The 14,872-nt window shown below is 39.2% G+C and overlaps 1 protein-coding gene across 1 annotated transcript; it reads right to left on the reverse strand.

Annotated features, from left to right (window-relative positions):
- Positions 1-252: 252 nt before the first annotated feature.
- On the reverse strand, positions 253-10,615 carry LOC131941198 (serum paraoxonase/arylesterase 2). Its single transcript, XM_059300218.1, has 5 exons — positions 10,460-10,615; positions 9,995-10,153; positions 8,015-8,611; positions 803-1,019; positions 253-426 (listed from the first exon to the last, which is right to left on the reverse strand). Exons 2-5 carry the CDS (start codon positions 10,111-10,113, stop codon positions 253-255), a joined length of 1,107 nt encoding a protein of 368 aa, XP_059156201.1. The 5' UTR covers positions 10,114-10,153; positions 10,460-10,615.
- Positions 10,616-14,872: the final 4,257 nt, after the last annotated feature.

Genomic DNA, 14,872 nt, shown 5'->3' on the forward strand with positions numbered 1-14,872 from the left:
GCAGACACATCCCCCACACTATTGCTTACAAATCACCCAGACATCACACAGACTACTTCACTACCACACCCACTCCATACCCACACACCACACACACCACACACACCACACACACCACACACACCACACACACCACACACACCACACACACCACACCACTACATCACCCACACATCATTCACACTACATCATCCAAACTCACTCATACACTACACTCACCCCACAAGCACACCCCACCCCACTGACACCCCCTCACAGTTGACACCCCCCACAGATGACGAGACTGTCCAGCACTGAGCCCACCAGCAGCGTGTTGTTGTAGCAGACGGCCACAGATGACCCCGAGATGAGGTCACCGTGGTCGTAGAACTCCTCTGTGACGTCATCTAGGTCAGGCAGTCCGTTAACAAGTGGGACCTTTAGCACCTGCGGACAAGGTAGTGCTATTTTTAGATATGAAATGTGAACATAGACAACAAATGTGAACATAGACAATAAATGTGGACATAGACAACACATGTGAACATAATCAACAAATATGGACAAAATCAACAAATGTGGACATAGAGATGTGGACATAGAGATGAAATGGTGGTGTGGAGTAGGTCTTAAAACCTCATTAAATTAGACAGAGCAGGAAGGCCTGAAGCCCTACTTACAGAAGACGGTGCCCCAACAAGCCCTACTTGCAGAAGACGGTGCCTTAAGGCCTACTTACAGAAGACGGTGCCTTAAGGCCTACTTACAGAAGACGGTGCCTCAAGCCCTATTTACAGAAGACGGTGCCTGAAGCCCTACTTACAGAAGACGGGGCAACGTTTGCTGGATCAGTCAACAGCCGGAACAGCTGGTAGCCGATAGGGTGGCAGCCGATGTACAGGGAGTTACCGTCCTTGGAGAGATGCATGTTGTCAGGGGAGGTAAATAGATTAATTGTCTGCACCAAATTTAGAGAGTCGCTTCCCTTGCGCTGATAGACTTTCAACTCTTGAAGAATTGGTGAAGTCACGTACACATATCTGGGGAAAATGAATTACAAAACATATTTCATGTAATTGTTAGTGGGTGACACCCCCACCCCGAATTACACAACATATTTAATGTAATGTTAGTAGTATATTAGGTCGCTTTTGATTATTATTTTTGGCGGAGCAGGATGTGGGGAGGAGCAATGACATATAGTAAAATACTCAGAGCAGGATCCGCAGCCTGGTACAATGAGATATAGCAAAATACTCCCAGCCTGGCGCATCGGGATGTGGAGGGTGGGTGAGCAGGATGCGCAGCCTGGTACAACGACATATAGTAAAATACTACGCCAACTGGGGTTGGCGGAGCAGTGAAGGGTGAGTCACCTTTTGGTGACCTTGTGACGTAATCATTGACCTTGTGACGTCATCATTGACCTAGTTACGTAATTTTAATGCGTTTTTTAATGAGTTTTAATGAGTTTTTTAAATTTTAATTAATTTTTGACCTAGTTACGTAATTTTAATGTGTTTTTATTACGTAATTGTTTAATTTGTTTGATTTAAATTGTTTAATTACTTTGTTTATATTGTGTAATTATTATTAACGAGTTGCGTAATTTGATTATTTGTTTACTTTTTAATTATTTTTATTTTGTTTATTTTTAATTTTATTTTATTTTATAATTAGTTAAATTATTATTAACTAGTTACGTAATTTGATTTTAATTACTTTGTTTAATTTAATTACTTTGATATATTTCTTTTCTTTGTTGTTTAATTTGTTGGTTTGTTTGAATGTATGTATGTTTTAAATAAAAGACTAACACTAGCCGTGTACTAGTCTTTGTATAACATCCATTTAACCAGACATGTAACATCTGTTACTTATCGATCCGCGATCCTTTGTTGACACACGCTGCGCGGTTTTTAATGGGTATTATATCGATCGCAGCCGCTGGGCCATTACAGCATGATGCCCCACCTAATTAAATTGGTTATGCTTCACCGAGTTTCCCCCGCTCGGTTGACGGGTTATGGTAATTACGACGTACATTAAGTAGCTTTCCGCGTAATCCTTTGTTTTTGTCAAACACTGGACAACGGTCCAGTTAATATTGATTCCACCCACTGACCATCAGTATGATGGCCCACCTAATTAAATTTTGGTCACGCATCGTGGGTTTATGTCGACTACAAACATCCATTAGAGACACCTGTTACTCGCTAATGGCACCCGACACGTATCGATCCACCAGCGATCCTTTGTTCTTGTCAAATACCGTACAAGGGCCAAGTTAATATTGATCGCACCCACTGACCATCAGTATGATGGTCCACCTATGTGTAATTTTTATTAACGAGTTACGTAATTTGATTTCAATTTTTTAAATTTTTAAATTTTTAATTTAATTTTATAATTACTTTAATTATTATTAACGAGTTACGTAATTTGATTTTAATTTTTTAAATTTTTAAATTTTTTTAAATTATTATTTTTAAATTTTATTTTTAATTGTTGTTTACTTGTTGTTTAATTTAATTACTTTGTATAATTTATTTGTTTGAAATTCATTTTAATTAGTTTGCTTTTAATTTCTTTGTTGTACGCCGTTTGAAATAAAAGACTAACACTAGCGTGTACTAGAAAGTGTCATTGTGTATAACATCCATTTAACCCCAAGCTGTTACTTATTAGCGACAGCTTGTACTTATCGATCCGCCCGTGATCCTCCCCGGCGCTCCCCGTGGTTGCTTAATAGCGGGCTCACTGAAGCGATCACAACAGGTAATTAATCGAAGCCATTAAGTCCCTCTCCGCGTTAAGTGTGGCGACAGCTGGTGCTGTAATTAGTCACGGCTCTCGGCTTTTTTCATTAGACTACAGCTGTACATGAACTATGTTCACATATCATACGCCCGGTCATTCTTTGATCAAATTAAAAAATTTTGTTTCCACATGTCATGCGAACCGTCCCTTGCTATGTATGAAAGATTAATGGTTGTAACTATTCGCTTATAGCGAGGGTCAACGAAAACAAAAATATATTTAAGGGTCGGAATTTTCTTTCAACCACCGTTAAGTCAGGTTTTGAGACGAAACGAAGTCTCGGTAGGTTCGTGTTTTTTAATGGGCGACAGGGCGACTTGGTGCGTTGGTACGTAGGTATGCGGGGTAGACATGTTTTTTACAAGTCTGGAAAAGTAATTACGTTTTTTTTTTTTATGACCGTTCCGATTTTCTTTTGATCTGACCACCATTTGACCACACTGAGCCAGATAAATTTAACAATCGTCGCAGCGGGGTTTATTTTAAGTGCACCCCGTGCACGCTTGTTTACATTTTAAAAGACGTGTCGCGTGTCTTCCCCTTACGGCTTCCCTAATAGAGAAACGAGAGGAAAGACAACTGTTCTAAAATTAGAACAGCCTTGTTTACAGCCATGAGTATCGTCCCTTGTGAAAAAATTCGCGTCAGAATCATTAACTAAACATTCAATTTCTTTAACAAGTTAAAAAATAATTTAGGAAGACAAGGGTTAACAACATTAGACGCCACCGTTTTTGTTTCCTGCGACGACAAGGCACAATACACTTTTTTATTTTATGTCTCAAGTAGAGGGGTGGGATATTTTTTCTTTGTAAGCGTGTTGTAAACAATAGGTAGACGAAGCGATTACTAAGTAAGAGGGGAGAGAAGTGACGTACATCGCGATATTTGAAAACATGGCGATGTTTAACCTCAACCAAAAAAGGCAATGAACCTAGAAGGAAGACGAATATATATCTTAGTCTTGCAGCAGATTACCTTCCCATGTTCGCTTTAGTATTACAGTTTTCATCAATCTTCTTTTTGACTTGAACTTCTTTAATTTTTAAGAAAGTTTCTCTGTCGAAAATGCTACCCCACAACTCGTAAAAACGTTATGCGAGTGCTGTCACAATGTCTTAAGAAGAGACGTTTTGGTCAGAAGAGACGTTTGCGTCGTCACAAAGTGAACTTGAGACAACTTACCAAAAAGAAATTAACCGTCAAAAGACGAAAGCAAATTTTGCAGACCGGTGGTTTCCTAGGTGCTTTACTCGGACCAGTCCTCGGTGTACTTAAAGGTGTCTTGGGATTTTAAGGATGGCCAGGAAAATGCTTTTAATGGATCCTCGAATATTAGAGTCTATGCAACAAAAAGCATATGTACCACCCAACACACTCTAATTACAGCCCACACCTACCGACTCCAAAACATGCATGTTCCGAGTTCAAAACCAACCTCGGTGAAAACTTCACCGACCCTAGTATGAACACGGCCCCTTAATAAATAAAAAATTATTGATTTGTACTTTAGAATGATTAGATTGAATGATATGTATGTTAACGTCATATCATATTTAGTTTATACATCATTATTTTGGTGAAATTTAAATGTAGACATTTTAACGGTGTGTCATTTGACACGACGTACTATAACGTTGTTGATTTTTAAAACTTGAAGTTTATAATCTTAAGCAAATTTACCACCACCTTACCACCACCTTACCACCACCTTACCACCTTACCACCACCTAAGGTGATCAAAAATTAAGATGACAATGTAAGATATAGAAAAAGAAAATACATTGAGTGGTAAAAATAAAAAATTGTCATTAGACGTAATGTATTATGTATAAGTAAACTTTCTTAAAAATTAAAGAAGTTCAAGTCAAAAAGAAGATTGATGAAAACTGTAATACTAAAGCGAACATGGGAAGGTAATCTGCTGCAAGACTAAGATATATATTCGTCTTCCTTCTAGGTTCATTGCCTTTTTTGGTTGAGGTTAAACATCGCCATGTTTTCAAATATCGCGATGTACGTCACTTCTCTCCCCTCTTACTTAGTAATCGCTTCGTCTACCTATTGTTTACAACACGCTTACAAAGAAAAAATATCCCACCCCTCTACTTGAGACATAAAATAAAAAAGTGTATTGTGCCTTGTCGTCGCAGGAAACAAAAACGGTGGCGTCTAATGTTGTTAACCCTTGTCTTCCTAAATTATTTTTTAACTTGTTAAAGAAATTGAATGTTTAGTTAATGATTCTGACGCGAATTTTTTCACAAGGGACGATACTCATGGCTGTAAACAAGGCTGTTCTAATTTTAGAACAGTTGTCTTTCCTCTCGTTTCTCTATTAGGGAAGCCGTAAGGGGAAGACACGCGACACGTCTTTTAAAATGTAAACAAGCGTGCACGGGGTGCACTTAAAATAAACCCCGCTGCGACGATTGTTAAATTTATCTGGCTCAGTGTGGTCAAATGGTGGTCAGATCAAAAGAAAATCGGAACGGTCATAAAAAAAAAAACGTAATTACTTTTCCAGACTTGTAAAAAACATGTCTACCCCGCATACCTACGTACCAACGCACCAAGTCGCCCTGTCGCCCATTAAAAAACACGAACCTACCGAGACTTCGTTTCGTCTCAAAACCTGACTTAACGGTGGTTGAAAGAAAATTCCGACCCTTAAATATATTTTTGTTTTCGCTGACCCTCGCTATAAGCGAATAGTTACAACCATTAATCTTTCATACATAGCAAGGGACGGTTCGCATGACATGTGGAAACAAAATTTTTTAATTTGATCAAAGAATGACCGGGCGTATGATATGTGAACATAGTTCATGTACAGCTGTAGTCTAATGAAAAAAGCCGAGAGCCGTGACTAATTACAGCACCAGCTGTCGCCACACTTAACGCGGAGAGGGACTTAATGGCTTCGATTAATTACCTGTTGTGATCGCTTCAGTGAGCCCGCTATTAAGCAACCACGGGGAGCGCCGGGGAGGATCACGGGCGGATCGATAAGTACAAGCTGTCGCTAATAAGTAACAGCTTGGGGTTAAATGGATGTTATACACAATGACACTTTCTAGTACACGCTAGTGTTAGTCTTTTATTTCAAACGGCGTACAACAAAGAAATTAAAAGCAAACTAATTAAAATGAATTTCAAACAAATAAATTATACAAAGTAATTAAATTAAACAACAAGTAAACAACAATTAAAAATAAAATTTAAAAATAATAATTTAAAAAAATTTAAAAATTTAAAAAATTAAAATCAAATTACGTAACTCGTTAATAATAATTAAAGTAATTATAAAATTAAATTAAAAATTTAAAAATTTAAAAAATTGAAATCAAATTACGTAACTCGTTAATAAAAATTACACATAGGTGGACCATCATACTGATGGTCAGTGGGTGCGATCAATATTAACTTGGCCCTTGTACGGTATTTGACAAGAACAAAGGATCGCTGGTGGATCGATACGTGTCGGGTGCCATTAGCGAGTAACAGGTGTCTCTAATGGATGTTTGTAGTCGACATAAACCCACGATGCGTGACCAAAATTTAATTAGGTGGGCCATCATACTGATGGTCAGTGGGTGGAATCAATATTAACTGGACCGTTGTCCAGTGTTTGACAAAAACAAAGGATTACGCGGAAAGCTACTTAATGTACGTCGTAATTACCATAACCCGTCAACCGAGCGGGGGAAACTCGGTGAAGCATAACCAATTTAATTAGGTGGGGCATCATGCTGTAATGGCCCAGCGGCTGCGATCGATATAATACCCATTAAAAACCGCGCAGCGTGTGTCAACAAAGGATCGCGGATCGATAAGTAACAGATGTTACATGTCTGGTTAAATGGATGTTATACAAAGACTAGTACACGGCTAGTGTTAGTCTTTTATTTAAAACATACATACATTCAAACAAACCAACAAATTAAACAACAAAGAAAAGAAATATATCAAAGTAATTAAATTAAACAAAGTAATTAAAATCAAATTACGTAACTAGTTAATAATAATTTAACTAATTATAAAATAAAATAAAATTAAAAATAAACAAAATAAAAATAATTAAAAAGTAAACAAATAATCAAATTACGTAACTCGTTAATAATAATTACACAATATATACAAAGTAATTAAACAATTTAAATCAAACAAATTAAACAATTACGTAATAAAAACACATTAAAATTACGTAACTAGGTCAAAAATTAATTAAAATTTAAAAAACTCATTAAAACTCATTAAAAAACGCATTAAAATTACGTAACTAGGTCAATGATGACGTCACAAGGTCAATGATTACGTCACAAGGTCACCAAAAGGTGACTCACCCTTCACTGCTCCGCCAACCCCAGTTGGCGTAGTATTTTACTATATGTCGTTGTACCAGGCTGCGCATCCTGCTCACCCACCCTCCACATCCCGATGCGCCAGGCTGGGAGTATTTTGCTATATCTCATTGTACCAGGCTGCGGATCCTGCTCTGAGTATTTTACTATATGTCATTGCTCCTCCCCACATCCTGCTCCGCCAAAAATAATAATCAAAAGCGACCTAATATACTACTAATGTTAAGTGTGTGACACCCCCCCCCCCCAGCTAATCTATCCAAAATAAAGTACCAGGCTCTAACTTAGGCCGTGAAATAACATCAGTAACAAAACGACATCTGTGTTTTCTTCGGTGTTTAACTCTGTGTTCAGGTCTGTGTTTAGGTTTGTGTTTATGTATATTTTCAGGTCTGTGTTTAGGTTTGTGTTTAGGTCTGTGTTCAGGTCTGTGTTTAGGTTTGTGTTTATGTTTATTTTCAGGTCTGTGTCTTCGTGAAAGAGTTTCAGGAAATAAGGTTAAGGAGTTCATTGTTTTCCTCTATTTTCGACGAAAACAGAAAAACTCTACTTTACCCACCAAACTCAAAAAGATAAAACTTATTTTTTTCTCAATGGTGATGTTGACAGAGTTGATGTACACGGTGTTGTTGACATTGTTGATTTATTTAGGTGTTGACAAGGTTGATGTAGATGGTGATGATGACAGGGTTGATGTAGATGTTGATAGGGTTGATGTAGATGGTGATGTTGACAGGGTTAATGTAGATGTTGATAGGGTTGATGTAGATGGTGATGTTGACAGGGTTGATGTAGAAGGTGATGTTGACAAGGTTGATGTAGATGGCTTTGCTAACCGTTACGAAACTTACCTTTTATCAGCTGACAAACTCACACCGTTTGGACTGATTACGTCATACACCACGTGGTGGTAATCGGCGCCATTAAAAAACACCACTGTCGTCAGTGAAACCGGAAGTATACTCTCCAAGAACAAGAGGGAGTGGGTGGTGAAGTAGTTAGAGTTGCTGACGTAGAACTGGTCCTCCGCCACCACCGCCAGGTCGTTGAGCAGGAAAAACTTTTCGTCCGTGAAAAACTTGACGTGCTCGAGTTCGCCAGTCTCCGGCAGAAATCGGAACTTCTCGACTCTGTCCGGCAGGTTGTCGGGGTGGCTGACGACGTAGAGAAGATGCTGCTTGCTCGTGGAATCTTCCAGAAGAGAAATGCCGTGGGGGTGGAACGTTTCCGGGTTAAAATTTGGACTGGGTCGAACTTTCAACTCGGTGACCCCAGCTTCCGGTTTATTGAAGTCGAACAAGACGATGCGACCTTTGACCTTATTGGTGGTGATGAATTCTTTGTAACGTGGGGCTGCTCCAGAAAGGGTTAAACCGGAAGTAATGAAAGCAAAGCCATCACTGGTCACGTGAAAGTCCTCAGATCCAAAGTTGTGTCCCTTGACGCGGCTGCAGACAAAATGGAGGACAGACAAGGTCAGGTTATAAAAATATATTTAAACAAGTGGGAGCAGGGTTTCTTTCTGACACTTTTCTACAGGAAGTAACCGGGGTGGGGTACAAAATGAGCACTCAACCACCTTTCACTAACTACCAACCAACACCCTGTCAGTTAACTACCTAACCAACACCCTGTCAGTACCCAACCAACACCCTGCCTGTACCTAACTACCTAACCAACCTGCCTGTACCTAACTACCTAACCAACCTGCCTGTACCTAACTACCTAACCAACCTGTCTGTACCTAACCAACCTGCCTGTACCTAGCTACCTAACCAACCTGCCTGTACCTAACTACCTAACCAACCTGCCTGTACCTAACTACCTAACCAACCTGCCTGTACCTAACTACCTAACCAACCTGCCTGTACCTAACTACCTAACCAACCTGTCTGTACCTAACTACCTAACCAACCTGTCTGTACCTAACCAACCTGCCTGTACCTAGCTACCTAACCAACCTGCCTGTACCTAACTACCTAACCAACCTGCCTGTACCTAACTACCTAACCAACCTGTCTGTACCTAACCAACCTGCCTGTACCTAACTACCTAACCAACCTGCCTGTACCTAACTACCTAACCAACCTGCCTGTACCTAACTACCTAACCAACCTGCCTGTACCTAACTACCTAACCAACCTGCCTGTACCTAACTACCTAACCAACCTGCCTGTACCTAACTACCTAACCAACCTGCCTGTACCTAACTACCTAACCAACCTGTCTGTACCTAACTACCTAACCAACCTGCCTGTACCTAACTACCTAACCAACACCCTGTCAATACCTAACTACCTAACCAACCTGTCTGTACCTAACTACCTAACCAACCTGCCTGTACCTAACTACCTAACCAACCTGCCTGTACCTAACTACCTAACCAACCTGTCTGTACCTAACCAACCTGCCTGTACCTAACTACCTAACCAACACCCTGTCTGTACCTAACTACCTAACCAACCTGCATGTACCTAACTACCTAACGCCTGCCTGTACCTAACTACCTAACCAACCTGCCTGTACCTAACTACCTAACCAACACCCTGTCAATACCTAACTACCTAACCAACCTGCATGTACCTAACTACCTAACGCCTGCCTGTACCTAACTACCTAACCAACCTGCCTGTACCTAACTACCTAACCAACACCCTGTCAATACCTAACTACCTAACCAACCTGCCTGTACCTAACTACCTAACCAACCTGCCTGTACCTAACTACCTAACCAACCTGCCTGTACCTAACTACCTAACCAACCTGCCTGTACCTAACTACCTAACCAACACCCAGCCACCTTGAGCACCTGACACTACCTGTATGTTTACCTGCATCTCCCTGGGTGATGACGCTTGTAGTGCAGGTGAAACCCTAGAAACAACACAACCTTGACAATGTACAGCAGGGTCAAGGTCACCAAGGTCACAGCCAAAACCTTAACAATCATAGTTTCTGATTTTTGTTGAGACAAAATGTATTTCTATTTGCTGCAGATAAAATGAAACAATGTAAGCACACGAGAGTGTTTGACTTGACCCACTGGGCATGAGGCTACTCTAAAAACCTTCGCAAAAACATAAAATACATTTCTATGTTCAGATATATCGAGTTAGCTTTGATAAATATTGTGAAGTAATGTGCAATGGCCAACAGAATATCCATTGGCCAACAGGATATCCATTGGCCAACAGAATATCCATTGGCCAACTGAATGTCCAGTAGTCAACTGGTCGACAGTCACTTGACGGCGAACAAACCCACGACAAAAATTGAACATCCGAATCACAAGTTACCATTGGATATTATACTCAAACACACACGGCACAGTGGGTCGTATAGAGCCCACCCAAGCAGTACCAGTTGACCTGCCAATGTTCCAGTCAACTTGCCAGTGGTCAAGTCAGTTTTTATACAGCAGTCGTCACTCCAGATGAGAGTTATCCCAAGAAAATGGCTGACGTTGGGCTCGATCAAAACTTTGATACGTCATGACGAGGGAAATTAGGGGGGGGGGTGTATGTGCTGGATGGTGGGAGTCCCGCCTCACCACTTTAAAATCAGTGAACCGTGACAGCGATGGTCTATACAGATTTGATGCCTGGGCCAGGCTTGCTGTCTGCCCGACACTTTTGTCGCCAAGTTCCAAATACCAGTGTAGAGCTATTGACATCTCGCCCAATGGGTTGGGTTAGAATAAAGGGGAGATTATTCACTGCCGCTGGGCTGAGAATAAAGGGGGGGGGGGGGGGTCCATATGTAAACATGTGAGTTGGGCCCCGTGTGTTTAGGTATAAAGGGGGACAACATCTTATAAATCTAGAACACCACCGCGACTTACATGTATGAAGATCTAGACCCTCACAATTTACCTGTATATAGATCTAGAACTGTACAACTTACCTGTATATAGATCTAGAACTGTATAACTTACCTGTATATAGATATAGAACTGTATAACTTACCTGTATATAGATCTAGAACTGTACAATTTACCTGTATATAGATCTAGAACTGTACAACTTACCTGTATATAGATATAGAACTGTATAACTTACCTGTATATAGATCTAGAACTGTACAATTTACCTGTATATAGATCTAGAACTGTACAACTTACCTGTATATAGATCTAAAACTGTACAATTTACCTGTATATAGATCTAGAACTGTACAACTTACCTGTATATAGATATAGAACTGTATAACTTACCTGTATATAGATCTAGAACTGTACAACTTACCTGTATATAGATCTAGAACTGTACAACTTACCTGTATATAGATCTAGAACTGTACAACTTACCTGTATATAGATCTAGAACTGTACAACTTACCTGTATATAAATCTAGAACTGTACAACTTACCTGTATATAGATCTAGAACTGTACAACTTACCTGTATATAGATCTAGAACTGTACAACTTACCTGTATATAGATCTAGAACTGTACAATTTACCTGTATATAGATCTAGAACTGTACAACTTACCTGTATATAGATATAGAACTGTATAACTTACCTGTATATAGATCTAGAACTGTACAATTTACCTGTATATAGATCTAGAACTGTACAACTTACCTGTATATAGATCTAGAACTGTACAATTTACCTGTATATAGATCTAGAACTGTACAACTTACCTGTATATAGATATAGAACTGTATAACTTACCTGTATATAGATCTAGAACTGTACAACTTACCTGTATATAGATCTAGAACTGTACAACTTACCTGTATATAGATCTAGAACTGTACAACTTACCTGTATATAGATCTAGAACTGTACAACTTACCTGTATATAGATCTAGAACTGTACAACTTACCTGTATATAAATCTAGAACTGTACAACTTACCTGTATATAAATCTAGAACTGTACAACTTACCTGTATATAAATCTAGAACTGTACAACTTACCTGTATATAAATCTAGAACTGTACAACTTACCTGTATATAAATCTAGAACTGTACAACTTACCTGTATATAAATCTAGAACTGTACAACTTACCTGTATATAAATCTAGAACTGTACAACTTACCTGTATATAAATCTAGAACTGTACAACTTACCTGTATATAAATCTAGAACTGTACAACTTACCTGTATATAAATCTAGAACTGTACAACTTACCTGTATATAAATCTAGAACTGTGCAACTTACCTGTATATAAATCTAGAACTGTACAACTTACCTGTATATAAATCTAGAACTGTACAACTTACCTGTATATAAATCTAGAACTGTACAACTTACCTTGGTACGTACCTATGTACATGTAGAATCCCGAGGGAAGCACTTACAACCCGTTAATACAATCGGTATAATGGGTCCTCATATACAGTGATTGATGTCAGAAAGATAACGTGGAACTAAATTATAATAAAAATGTATTCACGCGAAAAAAATAAACCGGGAGTGATCTCCCCTAAACTTTCTCGAATATTCTTATATAAAACAACAGGGGATGGGAGGAACTCGGGATATAGTTATGATTTTTAATCCATTTTAAATACATAAACTTTTTTAAATAAAATAGAATCTCATAGAAAAAAGTATTGCACACCAAGCGAAAGCCGAATAAATATGTTCATAATGGTGCGCAATATTATTAGTACTTTATAAATTTAAAGGCGTTTTTTGAGAAATCGGAAATAGCGTAAATTAGTACTTTCCGTCAACGGAAATTACTCAAAATTTAACACAATGTAGAGAATTAGATCTTTTACTTACAGGTGAAATTTCATTTATCTATCTGAAATAGTACTCAAGTTATAGGCTTTTGAAAAATTCAAAGTAGAAAAAGTACCACTTCCGGTTATCGGAAATCGCTCAAAAGTTGATACGGATCTACGATTTTGATAAAATACTTATATATGAAATTTCATCAACCTAGCTGTAACGTTACTCAAGTAATCGTGTTTACACACACACACACAGACACACACACACACAGACATACGGACAAGATTGCAAAATTATGTTTTTCCGTATCAGTGAGGTGTAAAACGTCGAGATTTGTAAAAATCTCGATTTTTTTTTTTGCACGATTACAATACTTTCTCTATACTACGTATATACGAGAAAGTAAAAATCAACCAAACACCAGAGAAATGAATAGTTACATCCACTGTGTTCCATCTTCCTAGGTCGCCCGCCGATCGTGTCAGCTGATGATGCTATTGTCAATGCCAACAAAAAAAAAAATTGATGATGTGAGATAAATCCGGATGACTATGCCACAACTATTCGGTAACAGTAAAATATCTGAATTGTTAAATAGTAATCTACAACTTTGTAATTTAATACTATAATTAAACGGCACGCTACTCTAATCCTCGGTTCTAATCCCTGCCCGCATTCGTTCAGGTGCGGAGACTACTTCACCTACGCTGTGACGACACCACACCGTCCATCCAAGACGCCACAGAAAGGCTGCGGGACTCGGGTAACCGGGCCGAGGTCTCTCCCTCCTGGGGGGGGGGGGGGGGGAGAGGCGGTTTCCATGTGTCCTGTTGGGTCCTGTGCCCAGAGGACTCATGGGACGTCTTGGAAAAAAAAAGAGCGGGAGGCTGTGGTCTCTGGGCTCTAAATACCCATCACTGCTCACCAGTCGCCGTGCGTAACTAAGCCACGCGTGATATGCCGAGACGTCTCGAGAAACACATCACGAGACGTCTCAAGACACACACCACCGAGATACCGAGAAACAAGCTCCACACAGTGACAGGTACTGTTCAAAAGCCAGAAATTGGCTTCCCTGTTAGGGTCGTCCGTTAAATGACGTCACGTTAAACGCGGGGGGGGGGGGGGGCGGATTCATGTTAAAATTTGAAAATGTACAAGAAGCTAATGAATATGCTTAGTTAAGATGTGTTTTAAAATCAGTAAACCGTTATGTCATTTTGGGAGGTGCCTGGTGAACTGTGATTTCATTTAGGGAGGTGTCTGATTGTGTAGGGATAGAGAAGGGGTGGGAGGTATAAATCATCGAAATTGACGTCATTTATGGATGCCCCTTAAATAAATAACAAAGGTAAAGTTTATAGCACATACGCGGACGTTCTAGAAAGCTCTACAATATGTTGTCACTAAAGCTGATTTAACTTAATTCAAATGTCGTGTTAATGCTTCGTCCGTCTTATAACGAAGGTTGAAACCTGCGAACGAAAATCTACCCATTTCTACCTATACGTCTTGTATCGAAGGTTGAAACCTGCGAACGAAAATCTACCCATTTCTACCTATCCGTTTTGTTTTAACTATGATACGTCTGTCAATACTTAAACATATACTTTGATATAATTAGATCCAGTTGTCGTGCGATCTTAAAATGTGATCACTGTGTTAAATGACCTGATAGAATGTACTGGATCTTCACGCTAGGTATCGTGCACACAAGAGTTAGGTGTTTAATACTTTGCTGCTTGCTAAATGAGTCGTCCATAAACTGTTGTTTATTTTAAAACGGACAATGTGAAAAAAGGCCTCCGTGCCTACAATTGTTACCGTAATTGAATAAATTGTACCCCCTTCCCCCACTACCCACAATCTTCACACATCTTCACAAAAAAGTCCGACACGCCCCTTAAAATGGCACCTCAATTTTCTCAATCCCCGTTTCCCCTACTCCGTCTGTTTATTCTTTTCTGTAATGGGATCTAACCAAGCTTGAATGATTTTAAAGAAAATATTAAT

This window comes from Physella acuta, unplaced genomic scaffold (assembly GCF_028476545.2).
Source record: "Physella acuta isolate Inbredline_101_S28 unplaced genomic scaffold, ASM2847654v3 ptg000353l, whole genome shotgun sequence".
Classification (NCBI taxonomy): Eukaryota; Metazoa; Mollusca; class Gastropoda; family Physidae; genus Physella; species Physella acuta.

What these genes read in the sequence shown, in the direction of transcription:
- LOC131941198 (XM_059300218.1), bottom strand. Translation starts at nt 10,113, where the DNA reads ATGATTGTTAAGGTTTTGGCTGTGACCTTGGTGACCTTGACCCTGCTG. An exon ending in CATCACCCAGGGAGATGCAG is followed by an intron (nt 8,612 to 9,994) that starts GTAAACATACAG and finishes TTTTGTCTGCAG; the next exon opens with CCGCGTCAAGGGACACAACT. An exon ending in AGTTTGTCAGCTGATAAAAG is followed by an intron (nt 1,020 to 8,014) that starts GTAAGTTTCGTA and finishes CATTTTCCCCAG; the next exon opens with ATATGTGTACGTGACTTCAC.